This window comes from Elephas maximus, chromosome 11 (assembly GCF_024166365.1).
Source record: "Elephas maximus indicus isolate mEleMax1 chromosome 11, mEleMax1 primary haplotype, whole genome shotgun sequence".
Classification (NCBI taxonomy): domain Eukaryota; kingdom Metazoa; phylum Chordata; class Mammalia; order Proboscidea; family Elephantidae; genus Elephas; species Elephas maximus.
The window spans coordinates 95,135,111-95,150,708 of NC_064829.1; the positions used below are offsets into that span (position 1 = coordinate 95,135,111).

At 42.4% G+C, this 15,598-nt stretch overlaps 1 protein-coding gene across 7 annotated transcripts in view; it reads right to left on the reverse strand.

Moving 5' to 3' along the window:
* Window positions 1-15,598, reverse strand: part of LOC126086036 (zinc finger protein 350-like) — a 319,021-nt gene that overhangs the window by 120,238 nt on the left and 183,185 nt on the right. For 2 of the 7 annotated variants that reach the window (XM_049902013.1, XM_049902012.1), the window contains one exon: window positions 9,629-11,119. The exons of 3 other annotated variants lie outside the window; for them this stretch is intronic. In XM_049902013.1, coding sequence (XP_049757970.1) covers window positions 9,642-11,119 — 1,478 coding nt within the window. In that variant the 3' untranslated portion in view covers window positions 9,629-9,641. Of the gene's footprint in view, window positions 1-6,592; window positions 11,120-15,598 lie in introns of those variants that run through there. 2 more of the 7 variants (XR_007519393.1, XM_049902011.1) reach the window with 2 other exon arrangements.

Below are 15,598 nucleotides of genomic sequence, written 5' to 3' on the forward strand. Positions count from 1 at the left end.
TGGGCATTGATTTTGGGTCCAAGTAAAATGAAATCCTTGACAACTTCAATCTTTTCCCCATTTATTATGATGTTTATTGGTCCAGTTGTGAGAATTTGTTTTTTTTTATGTTGAGGTGTAATGCATACCGAAGCTTATAGTCTTTGATCTTCATCAGTAAGCGCTTAAGTCCTCTTCACTTTCAGCAAGAAAGGTTGTGCCATCTGCACACTGCAGGTTGTTAATGAGTCTTCCCATCATGATGCTCCATTCTTCTTTATTTAGTCCAGCTTCTCGGATTACTTGCTCAGCATACAGATTGTATGGTGAAAGGATACAATGCTGACACATGTATTTCCTGATTTTAAACCATGCAGTATATCCCCTTGTTCTGTACGAATGATTGCCTCTTGGTATGTACAGGCTCCTCGTGAGCACAATTAAGTGTTCTGGAATTCCCATTCTTCATAATGTTATCCATAATTATTCTGATCCACACAGCCGAATGCCTTTGCATAGTCAATAAAACACAGGTAAACATTTTTCTGGTATTCTCTGCTTGTAGCCAAGATCCATTTGACATCAGCAATGATATCCCTAGTTCCACATCCTCTTCTGAAATCGGCTTGAGTTTTCTGGCAGCTCCCTGTTGATGTACTGCTACAATCACTTTTGAATGATTTTCAGTAAAATTTTACTTGCACGTGATATTAATGATATTGTTCGATAATTTCCACATTCGGTTGGATCACTTTTCTTTGGAATAGGCATAAATATGAATCTCTTCCAGTTGGTTGGCCAGGTAGCTGTCTTCCAAATTTCTTGGCATAGATGATTGGACATTTCCAGCACTGAATCTGTTTGTTGAAATATCTCAGTTGGTATTCTGTCAATTCCTGGAGATTTGTTTTTCACCAGTGCTTTCAGTGCAGCTTGGACTTCTTTCTTCAGTGCCATCAAGTCTTCATCATATGCTACCTCCTGAAATTGTATGTAGACCAATTCTTTTTTGTACAGTGACTCTGCATATTCCTTTCATCTTCATTTCATGCTTCCTGCATCATTTAATATTTTCCCCCCTGGAATCCTTCAATACCGCACCTTGAGGCTTGAACTTTGTTTTCAGTTCTTTCAGCTTGAGAAATGCCAAGTGTTTTTCTCTTTTGATTTTCTAATGCCAGGTCTTTGCACGTCATTGTAACAGTTTACACCGTCTCTCATAGGGTCGCTATCAGTTGGAATTGACTCAGTGGCAATGGGTTTTTGTCTTCTTGAGCTGCCCTTTGAAATCTTCTGTTCAGCTCTTTTACTTCATCGTTTCCTCCATTGCTTTAGCTACTTGATGTTCAAAAGCAAGTTTCAGAGTCTCTTCTGACATCCATTTTGGTCCTTTCTTTCCTGTCTTTTTAATGGCCTCTTGCTTTCTTCATGTATCATGTTCATGATGTCCTTCCGCAACTCATCTGGTCTTCGGTCATTAGTGCTCAATGTGTCAAATCTATTCTTGATCTCATCTCTAAATTCAGGTGGGATACACTCTGGGTCATATTTTGGCTCGCATGGAATTGCTCTAATTTTCTTCAGCTTCAACTTGAACTTGCATATGAGCAACTGATAATCTGTTCCACAGTCATCCTCTGGCCTTGTTCTGATGATACTGAGTTTCTCCATTGTCTTTAACCAGGTGTAGTCAATTTGGTCCCTGTGCATTCTATTTGGTGAGGTCCACATGTATAGTTGCCATTTATGTTGCTGAAAAAGGTATTTGCAATAATCATTGGTCTTGCAAAATTCTATCATGCAATCTCTGGCATCATTCCTATCGACAAGGCCATATTTTCTGACTCTGTTCCTTCTTTTTTCGCATTCCAATCCCCAGTAACTATCAATGCATCTTGCTTGCATATTTGATCAACTTCAGACTACAGACCTTGGTAAAAATCTTCAGTTTCTTCACGTAACATATCTTCATATTCTTCGTGTAAGTTTCTTCAGTGTAACATAGCATATAGAAGTAAGGAAAGGAACTCTGGAAAGAGAAGGGTCTAGAGCCTCACGCTCAGCAAAGTGAGAAAAAATTATGAAGCGAAATTACGTCTCAATTCAGAAGGTCACAGAGAACCTGGGATCTTTGAAATTTAAATCTGAAGGGTAATATAGCAGTTTCCATCCAAGACAACTGTGATGCAGTGAATTACTTAATATAGTCCTTCTAGCCATAGTCTTTGTAACTCCCACCAAATGACTAAGTGGAAGGATACAAATGAGGTGCTTATGGTGCACCAAGAGATTGGACAGCTTGCTAATAATGCAAACTAGGTGCATGGCATCCTTGTCCAGGTGGGACTATGCAAATAAGGTGCATGGAACCCTACCAAGAGGATTGGTCAGTTCTGCCATCCCACTAGGCTTAAAGGGAGACAGAGAGGAGCCATAGCACAGAAGACAGCAAGAGACGGCGGTGAAGCAGTATGAAGAGTGCCAGCAGTGTGAGACAGCAGGAAACAAGAGACCAGTGTGAGATGGTTGCAGTGGGGCTTGCTGACGAACAGAGCTAAGAGTTATAACACCTGCTGAGAAGTCCCCCAGCAGGGCCTGGTGGCAGAGGGCAAGAAGCTGTCCTGACTGAGGAACTGCATCCTGAGTTGTTCCTGTTATCCCAAATTGCTCCCAATCCCAAGTTGTACCGTATAACGGTACAATCCCAAATTGTACCATTACTTCCCTAATAAACCACTTAACTGTAAGTATGGTTCATGAGCTCTGTGAGACTTGCAGTGATTTACTGAACCCAAAAATGGGAGGGAGAGTATTGAGGGGAGAGGGAGTAGTTGACATTAGCAGTTTGGAGAAGTCAGACTTCTGAGACATCTTTAACCTCCGCCTCATAGGAACTAGCTTTGTGCTGATTTTTATAAAAGAAATTATGACTTATAAACCTCTTCCCATCTCCTATACTCTGCTCCATGCTTGGAGTCCCTGGGTGAAGCAAATGGTTAAGTGCTGGAATACTAACCAAAAGGTGGGTGGTACAGACCCACCAAGAGACGCCTCACAAGACAGGCCTGCTGATCTGGTTCTGAAAGGTCACAGCCTTGAAAACCCAGTGGAGCAGTTCTAGTTTGTATACACGTAATCTCCATGAGTCAGAATCGACAACCGCCACCACCTCCGTTCTTAGAAAGTAAAAGCTCTTGCTTTGCATTTTATTCTACTTATTCTGGGGACCTTCTTTTATGCTCTTCCATCTCTATATTCAGTTACTTATTCTCTCAAATGACACATGAAAATGTTTCTGGGGGACAATTCTTTTCTGTAAACTGCCCTCTAATGGCTCATTCACTTCAATGACAAAAGCTCTTTGATTAGTTAATGGGATCATTCATTTACTTCCAGATCAATATATAATTATCTTTCTGTGTGCTGGGAAATACGAAATAATATAGAACAATTGTTCTCCAATATAATTCTCTGGGATGATAGAAATAATGGAGATTCCTCTCACTATACTATCTCCAGAAATATAAGAAAGTCTCGCTCATTGTGCTAATTTGGTAGTCACCAGTGAACACGTGAAATGTGGCTAGTGGAACTAAGATTTTTTTTTAAGTCACATATAATTGCTATCAAGTTATTGATAATATACTTGGGCATAAATACTCAGAAAAACTATCACGTACTTTTAAAATCATTTGGGGATAAATAATTGTGGTGCAGCACAAGGATCTGTCTAAATACTCGATGGATTCTGTCTTAGTCATCTAGTGCTGCTATTGCACAAATACCACAAGCAGATGGCTTTAACAAACAGAAATTTATTTTCTCACAGTTTAGGAGGCTAGAAATTCGAATTCAGTGCACTGGCTCTAGGGAAAGGCTTTCTTTCTCTATCGGCTCTGGAGGAAGTCTTTGTCTCTTTAGCTTCTACTTCTGGTTCCCTGGAGATTTCCATGAGTCCTGGCATCTGTCCTACCCCATCTCTCCTCTGCTACTTGCTTAATTTCTTTTATATCTCAAAAGAGATTAACTCAAGGGTATTGCAACAAATGTCACAGAACAATTTGTGTATGAATCACTGAATGAAAAACTAATGTGCTGTGTAAACTTTCATGTAAAGCACAAGAAAATGTTAAAAAGAAAAAAAAAAAGATTGACTCAAGATACACCCCACACTAATTCTGCCTCATTAGTATAACAAAGACATCCATTCTGAAGCACAAACATAGAGGTTAGGATTTACAACACATATTTTTGGAGAGCATAATTTAATCCAAAACATTCCACTCTGTGGGCCCAAAAAATTCACATCCTTGCCACAATCAAAATACATTCAACCCATCACATCATTCCGAAAGTCTTCAGTCAACTCCAAGTCCAAAGTCTCATCTTCTGAAATCATCTAAATCAAATATGGATGAGACTTTAATCGTATTTCATCCTGGAACAAAATTCTTCATCTGTGAACCTGTGAAACCTAGAATTCAAGTTATCTGCTTCCAAAGTACAATGGTAGAACAGGCACAAGCTAGACATTTCCATTCTAAATGGGAAAAATTGGAGATAAAGAAGGGGTAACAAGCACCAAGCATGTCCAAAACCCAGCAGAACAAATTACATTAGCTCTCAAGGCTTGAAAATAAATATTTCTCTGTTTTGGTCAATGGCCCCCATACCCTCCAGACTCTGAGTGCTAGCTACACCCTCTGTATTCTGGGTGGAGGCCCTTGGCCCTGGCCTTCAGCTCCACCTTCCAGACTCACTGGGACAGCAACTAAGCTCTCTCAGCTATGGGCAGCTTCATTCTCCTAGTCCATTTGAGTGGTGACCCCATCCCCTCTGTCCTCACAGCCCCAGTTCTTCTGCCCTTTGGGCATGGCAGCCCCACCCCCTCAGCTTTGGACAGCAACACCATCCCCCTGGCACACCTTAATGACAGCCTCACACTCTTGAACTAAGCTGATGAAGATCAGACTCTGAAAAAATATCAAAAGCAAAATGAAGAGCCCCAATACACCAAAAGTTTGTTCTTTGATAAGACCAATAAAATACACATTCTTAATGATGTTGATTAAAATGGAAAGAGAAGTGGCATATGTAAACAATGTAAGGAATTAATGGAAGAAATGACTCAGATGAAATTGACTTTTTCTAGTAGTCAAGCACTTTTACATATATACTTCATATATACTTGGGTAGAATTGCTCCACATACCTAAGCTCATTTGCATGCCATTTCTAACACTACCAACAGGAACTGGACACACGATGACTTACTAATAAACTGGGAAATGGCTCCCCTTGTCAGAGGATAAATAATGAACTGTCAATCTTTTGGACCATTTGGGAAACGGCCCTGTCCTCCAGACTCTAGATGTTGGCCACACCATCCTGATTCTGTGTGGAGGACCCTCGGCCCTGGGCTTCAGCCCTGCCTTCCAAGCCCTCTGTGATGGTAACTCTGTTTCTTTGGTTTTGGGTGGCCCCATTCTTCTAGTGGCAACCCCACCCTCTCAGCCCCAGCAGGCCCTGTTCTTCTGCTCCTTGGGTATGGGAGCCCCACCCCCTCAGCTTTGGGCAGCAGCCCCATCCCTCTGGCATACCTTAATGGCAGTCCCACACTCCAGAACTGAGTTGGTGAAGATCAGACTCTAAAATCTAGAAGGCTATGGCCCCACCCTTTGAAGCCCAGAAGGCCCTGATTCTTGTGCTCCTTCCAATAGTTCTGCTGATCTCTGAGCTGCTCCAGGGACAGTCCTTTTCTTTTCTTGGAGAACAACAGGTATAGCTCCTTTGGCCTGTTTCCTGTCTGTAGAATTCCAACCAGCAGACAGTGTTCTTCTGTTTTGTTTTTCTGTCTCCTTCAGTCTAAGCTTTGGGTTTTCTGCTGTGGTAGTTTGATCCAGCAGTCACAGGCGAAATCTCTTTAACAATAAAGACTGTGTAGCCACATCCTTAGTGAACATTCTAGGACATGTGTCCTTAGCTTGTACAACAGAAGTTTCCAAATCTTTCCAAGTTCTGGTTTCATTTTACACAATTCATATTTAACTCCATCTCTTTTCTCTTGCATTTTACTATAAGCAGCAAGGAGAAGCCACACAGCACCTTTAAGATCTTGCTTAGAAATCTCATTAGCCAGATATCCAAGTTCATCACTTACAAATTCTACCTTCCACAAAATATCTGAATATAACTCAGGCAAGTTCTTTGCCATTGAATAAAAACCACTGCTCTATCTCCACTGTCCAAACACATGTTAACATTTTCTTTTAAAGCCTCACCAGAAGCACATTTAATGCCCACATTTCTAGCCACACTGTGTTGCTGGCACCATATGTATTCTCTAAGACGACAGAAACTTTCTCTACAGCTCTTCTCACTTCCTTCTGAGCTCTCACCAGAGTTGCCACTGACATCCATAATTCTACCAACAATCTCTGCAAGGCAATCAAGGTTTTTACTATTAGGCACCTTAAAACTGTTCTAGCATCTACCCGTTACTCAATTCCAAAACCAATTTCACATATTAGGTATCTATTAGAGAAGCACCCCCACTTCTTGGTACCAAATTCTTAGTTATGTTTTGCTGCTATAACAGAAATACCACAAGTAGATGGCTTTAACAAACAGACATTTATTTTCTCAGAGTTTAGGAGGCTAGATGTCCAAGTCCAGAGCATCACCTCTAGGGGAAGGCTTTCTATCTCTGTCAGCTCTGAAGGAAGGTCTGTCTCTTAAGCTTCTGCTTCCTGCTTCTTCAGAGAGCTCCATTTGTCTTGGCACTTACCTTACCCCATCTCTCTCTCTGTCAGCTTGTTTAATCTTTTCTGTATCTCAAAATAGGTTAATTCAAAACACATCCTACACTAATCCTGCCTCATTAACATAATGAAGACAACCCATCCCCAAATATGATTATAACCACAGGCATAGACGTTAGGACATACAACACATATTTTGGGGGGACATAATTCAATCCTAACAGATAAGAATCTGGATCAGCAAAAAGCTGGATCCTACAAGAAGGAGGTCAGACATACCTCTGCTCTCCAGCTTTTTCACCATTTCTGACACCTGCAATTCCACGTACAGCGCTCTCTACTTCTCTGCTCAGTTTGTTAATTCATTGCAATTCCCACAGAGAACTCAAGAACCATACTTACAGTTATGGGGTTCATTAGGCAGGTAACAGGCTACAGCTCAGAATCAGGATCAGCTAAAAAGTAATAGGATGCAACTAGGGTGAAACTGGTCAGTGTGGACAGCTTTATTGCAGGATAACCCTTGGAGTAAAAATGCTCCCTGCTGATGCAGTGGTAAATGAGGACCTCAAAACAGTTCTCTGCTGTTGAAGCCTCTCTACTGTCTGGCTCCATCACCACTGGCTCCCTGCCATTGGCCTCTTCGCTGCTAACGGGCCCAGCTCGCAATCAGTGTAGCAGCCTGCTCAGCTATCTCAGTTGGTGCTCTCAGAAACAGCTCTCTCCCAATGGGCCTTTCTGCTGTAGTCTATCCATGATCAGTCTCTCTGTTGTCAACCTATCCGCAGCTAAACAGCACAGATGACAGACAGGGTAGCAGACCCCTCAGGCCCCTCCACCATTGGCATCTCCAAGGTTGGCATCTCAGCTGCTAACTGGCCTAGCTCATGGCCCGTGTATCAGCTTACTCAGCTCTTCGGGGTTCTCTACACAGGGCCTCTCAGCTGTCATGCCTTTTCACTGTCAACTGGCCCAGCTCATAGCCAGTATAGCAGCATGCTCAGCTCTCACAGATGCTCTGAGCTTCTCTGTCGTCAGACCTCTCTGCCATCAGCCTTTCTGCCATTGGCTGCTCCTCTGCTAGCTGGCCAAGCTTAAATCCAGTGTAGCAGCTTCATAACCACTCAGCTCCCATGTACCTCGGCTTCTCTGCCACCCCAGCTCTTAACTAGCATCTCTTCTGCCATCTGGAAGGCCTCCCCAAAAATCCTCCATTTCAGCCATTTATATATCCTGATTCTCATTAATTACAAAGCAGGGCCTCTTCCCTCACCAGACCAGTGTTCAACCAATCCTTATTTACCCATGAGATATCAATCAACTCAGGTCTTAATCACCAGAAGGGGCCAGTAAAAACTATCAAACCATCAAGTTGTTTACAGTTCACCTAGAAAATGTCAACCAACACAAGGAATTCCCTGGGCAAAAGGAACAAACACACTGGGGTAGAAAACAACCTGAGAGACTGAACCCTCAACAGGGTTTCTCTAAAAAACTAGAACAAAGGTTAACAGCTCCAAAGGGCTTAGGGTAAAAAAATCTCCCATGCTGTTTTTCAAAAAAACCAAGGCTAAAGGTCATATAAAGAAACTCATCTCACCAAAATAGTCACAAAAATTATCACGGAATTTATAATCTCCTTAACTGCTACAACTGCTAACCAAAGGGTCGGCAGTTCAAATCCGCCAGGCACTCCTTGGAAACTCTATGGTGCAGTTCTACTCTGTCCTATAGGGTCGCTATGAGTCGGAATCAACTCGACGGCACTGGGTTGGGTTAAGGAGATAAGACACGGGCATTAAAATAAATACTATGTTTCCTAGGATGGTTAGGTACCATTAAAAGGAGTCCTTACCCCAAGAATCGTGGGTAGCAAAAATGGTTAATGTACTTGGTTGCTAATCAAAAAGGCTGGAGGTTCAAGTCCACCCAGACATATCTAGAAAGAAATTTCTGGTGACGCAGTTCTGAAAAAATCAGCCATGATTATGGTGCACAGTTCTACCCTCACACATGTGGAATCACCATGAGTGAGAATCAACTCCATGGCAAATAGATTTTGACAAGAAATTGTCATTAATTTTTAGGATATTTGCACGCCTAAAACTTCTATTAAACCTTTTGTACCAATTATTCCACATCTATTATCTCACCTCATGTAGATATGTCATCAGCCTTTGACTAGATAAGCTGGAGTGTCAAGATTCCACTTAAACATAATCCAACCAACTCAATGTTATCTCCAAGAGGGCATGGTCTTTTTTCTTTTTTCTTCACCACTGTATCCTCAGCTCCTGGAAACAGGGCCAGGTACAAAGGCAGTTATGTGACAGATACACTTTACATTCATGAATAGACTCAATGTAAGACTGTTGTTTCATAGGTCCCTCTATATAATATAAAGTTCTAAAATTGGTTGTAGACATTCTGGTTTTCAATTGATCCTTCACACTGATCTGGACAAACTGAGCTGATATTTATGTGCCTCAATTCCCACCAACCCAATACTGCTTTTACCTACCAACCACTTCTCATGTGATGTTTCATTTGTAACACTTGGAGTCACCATGAGTCATAACTGACTCGACAGCAACCACATGCAACATTTCTAATACCGATTATCTTTTCTGTTTTAAAAGTTCACATTACTTATTTTGTCCACTAACATGAACTTGGATTTTCATTTGTTTAATTGACACTATAGAGTAACTGATGTGTATGCATTTAGGTTAAAATTAGATTTTGTCTTGATATCCATGCATACATTTACGTAGACCGAGCACTTCAGGCTTTTCCAGTGTCTGCATTTATATGATTTCCCTCAGGATACATTCTGTAGCCATATGATGAGGTAGAAATTTCTGCTCATACGTTTTCCCCAGTAAATGTATCTGAGTTTATCCTACGGGTTTTGTGTGGCATAAAATAAGATATAATTCATCACTGAAGGCACCACCCCATTCACTGCATTCATGGGCACTACCACATTCACTGCATTCATAAGGATTCTGTCCTGTACAAATTGTCTGTTATCTCCAGAGGGTTCACATCTGGCAACGGGCTGTCCCACAAGGACTACGTTCCTATTTGATAGGAGCCCACTGATGTTTACTGATGTCTGAGCTGCCATAGAAGGAATCTGCACATTCACTGTATTAACGGGGCTTTTCTCCTGCATGAAATTCTTGGTATGTGATGAGCTGTGACTCGCTGTGGAAGGGTCTTCTAACTTGATTGAATCTACACATTTCTCACTTGTGTGTTTTCTTTTATGTAAATATAAGGAAGAAGTATAGGCAAAAGTTTCTCCACATTCACTGCAGCCATACGGTGTCTCTCCTGTATGACATCTTTGATGTACACGAAGCTTTGGTTTCGTGTTGAAGGCTTTTCCACATTCACTGCATTGAAAGGGTTTCTCTCCTGTGTGAATTTTTCGATGGCTAATGAGACCTGACTTTTGGGAGTAAGGTTTTCCACATTCACTACAGACAAAGGGACTCTTTCCTGTGTGAAATCTCTGATGTCCTATGAGGCATGACTTTTGGCTGAATCCTTTACCACATTCACCACATACATAGGGTTTCTCTCCAGTATGAGTTCGCTGATGGATAATGAGATTTCCCTTCTGGATGAAGGCTTTTCCACATTCACTACATATATAGGGTTTTTCTCCTGTATGAATTCGCTGATGAATAATGAGATCCGCCTTCTCGAAGAAGCCTTTTCCACATTCAGTGCATATATAGGGTTTCTCTCCTCTATGAGTTTTCTGATGTTTAATAAGCCCTGATTGATAGAGATAGGCTTTGCCACATTCTGTGCATTTATATGGTTTTTGTCCTTTATGAGTTGTCTGATAATGTTCAGTGAGCTTGAACTTTTTAGAGAAGGCTTTCCCACACAGGCTGCATCTATGGGGTTTCTCTCCTGTATGAACGATTTGATGATTAGTGAGGAAAGACTTCCTAATGAAGGCTTTTCCACATTCACTACATACATGCATCTTCTCTATTTTGGGAGTCTTCCGATGCTGACTGAGTTGGGACTTGGTGCTGTTGGATTTTCGATTTTCTGGAATTTTCATTTCTGTACAAAATTGCTCAGGATCAGCACAGAGAAAGGTCTTCTCATCTTCATTAAGCTCAGCAGAGTTCTTTATTTCATCATTTTTACTCTGGTTGACTGCTGGAGAAGTTAAATTTGATTTCACAGCTTTGTCATCTAAATCAAATGTATTATGATTTTCCCTTAAAGGAAAATGATTTTTGTGCCGATGAACATCTTCCAATGCATTACACTCATAGCACTGTTCCATTCTGTCCACCCTGCTTTTGTTTTGCAAGTGCCCAAGCAGATGATCATCAACTTTCTGGATTTCTAGAAAAGAAGAGAAAAATGAATCCTTCCGTTGTCTTTATTCAGATTAAAGCCATTTTAAAAATGCACTGCAATAAGGTGGATCTTTAGTGACAACCCTGTGATATGACTGTTAATAAAACATGCTTAATGTTCCTTGCACACTGATAAAACTACAATAACATAAACAACCCTAATGGCAAACTACTGTAGAAAGAAAGTTAGGTAATACATGATAAATACAGACACAGCCACTTCTTAAATAAGGCGTTATGAAATATGCAGAGACTGTCACAAACAAGCAAGTCACTGTCATCTGCAGACCACAGAGGTTGTAAGGCCTCCTGATTCCAGCTGGTGAAGGACAGATTCACTCACTCCACAAATCCTTACTGAAAGACAACTGTTCACCAGGCAGAGTTAGGTATATGAAGAATGCAGAATGTTACATTTGGGAGATAACAATTTTCACACGTACACAGTAAAGTTGTTGTGGCTACACAAACATATTCCGTATGTTTACAGCACCTACATCCTAGTTTCATAACTACTGAAAAACAGCAGGGAAAGCCATAAAGGAAGGAGCTGAAGGTTGGAAAAAGTGGTTTTTATGAGAGAGGTAGGGAAAGGAGGAGGAAATGAGGATACATTCTGAAGGAAGAGAAGGCTCACTGATGAAATCATTCTTGTCAGGGTGGGATAAAGAAAGTGATCAGATTGAGTGACTTTCTTATATAAGCAGCCAACCAGACAGGGTTTTTAGAGAGAAGATGGAGAGATTGGACAGGAGCCTCCTAAAAGAGCTGTAATAGAGGTCAAGAGGTCTAACACTGAACATAGTGAGACATGGCATGACACAATGCAAGATGTATGCAGTGGGCTTGCTGTGCCACATAGTGAGAGAGGTGAGCGCCTTCAGGCAAGAGGCTTGCTGACAGAGTGAGGTCCCTCTGGGCACCTGCCGACACAGCCAGAAGAGCTGTAACACTTGCCCGAACAGGAAGGAAGCCCAGTAAGGCTTGGCACAAGCACAGCCGAGAGAGATGCTGCTTGCCTACGGGCAGGGCAAGAGAAGTAGCTGAGAAAGGGCTTGGCTGGAAGCTTTTCTGGTTGAGGAACTGTCTCCTATGTTGTATCCTGCTACTTTTAAGTTGATCCCAATCTTGAGTTGTAGCCTATTACTTCCCTAATAAACCACATAATTGTGAGTATAATCTGTGGGTTCTGTGTGGCCACTGCAATGAATTATCAAACTCAGCAAGAGTAGAGAGTGCTGTGGTGGTGGTGGTGCTAGAAATGGCGAAAAAGATGGAGAGTAGAAGTATGTCTAACCTGCACCTCACAGGAATCAGCTTTGTACCTATTTTGATTCTCATTCCTCCCCTTGAAATTAGATGAGGTCTTAAGCTAGTAGAATACAACTGGCATCATGAACAGGATTACGCTGACCTTACCCAAACTGGCTGGGGAGCCCCTCCAGGTCCGTCCTATACTGAGACTGGGGGGAAGAACTGTGGAGCCTGTCCGATAATTGATATTTAACCAGATTGCGGGAGGAGGCCTGCCCAGTACAACCTTTATCTGGATTGCCTGGGGAGTCCTGCTCCCTCATGAGAACTGGCCTACATGAAGGGCAAAAACACTGAGGATTTTGGGGAGCCCTGGTGCCACAGTGGTTAAGAGCTCAGCTGCTAACCAAAAGGTGGGCAATTCAAATCCACCACCACTCCTTGGAAACCCTATGGGACAGTTCTACTCTGTTCTATGAGGTCGATATGAACTGGAATCAATTTGATGGCAATGGGTCTGTTTTTTATTTTTCTTTCTAGTTTTCTGATCGATGAGAGCCAAGAAGAGGAAATGAGTTCGTACATTAGACATGGTGCCCTGTGTTGAGATTCTTGCAGATCCAGGTAAGAAAGTTGTAACACACTTGCATCTGTAACACCACTAGAGGAAGCGCCTATGGGAACAAAAAGCTGTGGAAACAAGTGAACTTGGATGGCTGCAGCAGTGTGTAAAGGCCGAACTGCAACCAGGACCTGTAAAACTCTGAGGGACCGGGCATACCAAGCAGATGGCTGCTATGACGGAGGGGCCAAACTGAAGGTAGCTCTACACCAAGAGATGTCATGAAGTGAGCCTAGAGATATTGCCAGCCTAAAGTACCTAGGACTGCCCAAGAAGTGAGACCACCTAAGAGCTATCCTGGACCCAGCCAGGAGAAGACGGGAACCAGTTGAGAAGACAGATGACAGCAGAGCCTCCTGAGCGACATCACACAACTGTTCCTGCTTAGGAGGTTTCCTAGTTGACGAGAGTGCTGAGAGGGTAAGCGGATGCACTTGTCAAGTTAAGCTTACATCCAGGAAACCCTCAAGGACCTCCCTCCTATGTATTTCCTCGTTTATATTCTTTCTTCACAAGCTTCTGTGTTATATTAAAAGTTGTTATCACAGGCATAGTGTTTCCGTGAAGTCTCTGTGGTCACTGTAACATATTACCAAGCCCAAGAGAAAAAGAAAGTACAGAGGAAGAATAGCTGATAACAGAAACAATACAGAAGTGGGGATGTTGGGATATGTTTGACCTCTACCTCATAGGAACCAGATTTGCATTGATTCTCATACTCAGAAGTTATCACATCAGTAGACATAAGTTATGACTTATGATAGAACTCAGAATGCAGGATGTTAAAAATGGTTTTCCTAGTTAAAAAATTGAAAGGAAGAGCAAAGACTTTAAAGGAAGAGAGCCCTGTATGTAGAACATTCTAGGTAACTGCCAGATGGCTAGGATTTCAGATATACAGTATTAAAAGGATAACCTAAGCTGACAGTTTTCTTGGTGGGAAGATGATACTAGCTACTTGTAGATACTGGGAACTCATATGGAAGATTTATCAGAAGAATAAAATAGAGGAGGTGGGGCCAAGACAGCAGAATAGCAGATGCTTCCAGCGATCCCTCTTATAAAAAGACCCAAAAAATCAAGTGCAACAATTATATTTATGACAAGCGAGGAGCCCTGAACAACAAAGGCAAAGTTAGAAAATGGACTGAGCAGAAGGGGGAGAGACGATTCAGAAGGTGACAGGAGCTGCTGGACCTGAATCGCTGGGATCCCTCAGGAACCACTCCCAGGAGCGCCTGCGGCAGGCTTGTGATAGCATTCAGCTGCAGTTTCCTCAGGGAGAAGCAGGCAGCTGCACAGCCTACTCACAGCTCCGGAACCAGAGAAGAACGGCGTTCTCAGCAAAAGCTAAGTACTTACGTACACTTTACCGCACCCCAGACCCCAAGCTGGCTTCAGCGGCTGTTCATTTCTATGGGCCTGAAACAGACACTTCTGAGCACCCTGAGCCATGCTCCCAGACATGGAGAAGGGATAAATTCACAAGACGGAGAAAAGATAATTTGCCACATCCACTAACGTGCAGAGCTCAGGACAGAAGTGACTCCTATCCAGGCATAAACGATCCCTGGACTATGAATACCTTTCCCCCTGTGAGGACCTGTGTCGGCCTATTTCAGGAGAGAATAGGTCCTTGTTGGCAGACTGCAACTGTTTAAGCGGTGTGGAAGAGAGGTGGGTGTTTGATATTTGACACCGCTTCGCCTACTAAACAGGGTCCTCACCTACCCACATCAGGGGCATAAAGACTGGTGGCTCCACTCAGGTCTCCCAGCCACTCACGACAGGGGTCCAAGGATAACTGGTAACTCCCAGCCCTTACAACCAAAAGCACTGGGTGCCCATGGTCCATCTTCAGAACCCACCCAGCTGTATGCTCCAGGGAACAGGGACATGCTTTCCTCAGAGACACTTGGGGGACAGTTCTCAGCCTCCTGCCTTGTTCAGAGCATGACCCCCTGCTGCAACCAGATACAAGTATCTACACCAAACACCCCTCCCCCCTAAGAATGTAGGACAGAGCTTGCACCACACAGTTGATGACCACCTACCTGGACACCTGAGCAGAATCCACACAAGAGAAGTGAATGGACTCATAAGATCATATACCTGATAACGGCTCTAGCCAAACTACAACAGGACATCAGACCCCAACAGCGAAAATAAGCTAGCTCACTCAAGCAACCCATTAGGAGATATCAAAACAAACCAAAGCAGGAAGCTAGCATACAGTAAGCAAACATAAAATAAACTAATACAATAACTTACAGATGGCTCAGAGACTACAGTCAATATCAACCACATAAAAAAACAGACCACGACTGGTTCAACAAGCTCTCAAAACAGAGAATCAAAGGATCTTCTGGATGAAGGTGACTTCCTGGAATTACCAGATGCAGAATTCAAAAGATCAATATACAGAACTCTTCAAGACATCAGGAAGAAGATCAGGCAACATACAGAACAAGCCACGGCACACAGAGATAAAAAAGTTGAAGAAATTAAAAAGGTTATTCAAGGACATAATGAAAATTTTAATAAGCTATAAGAATCCACAGAGAGACAGCAATCAAAATTTCAGAAGAT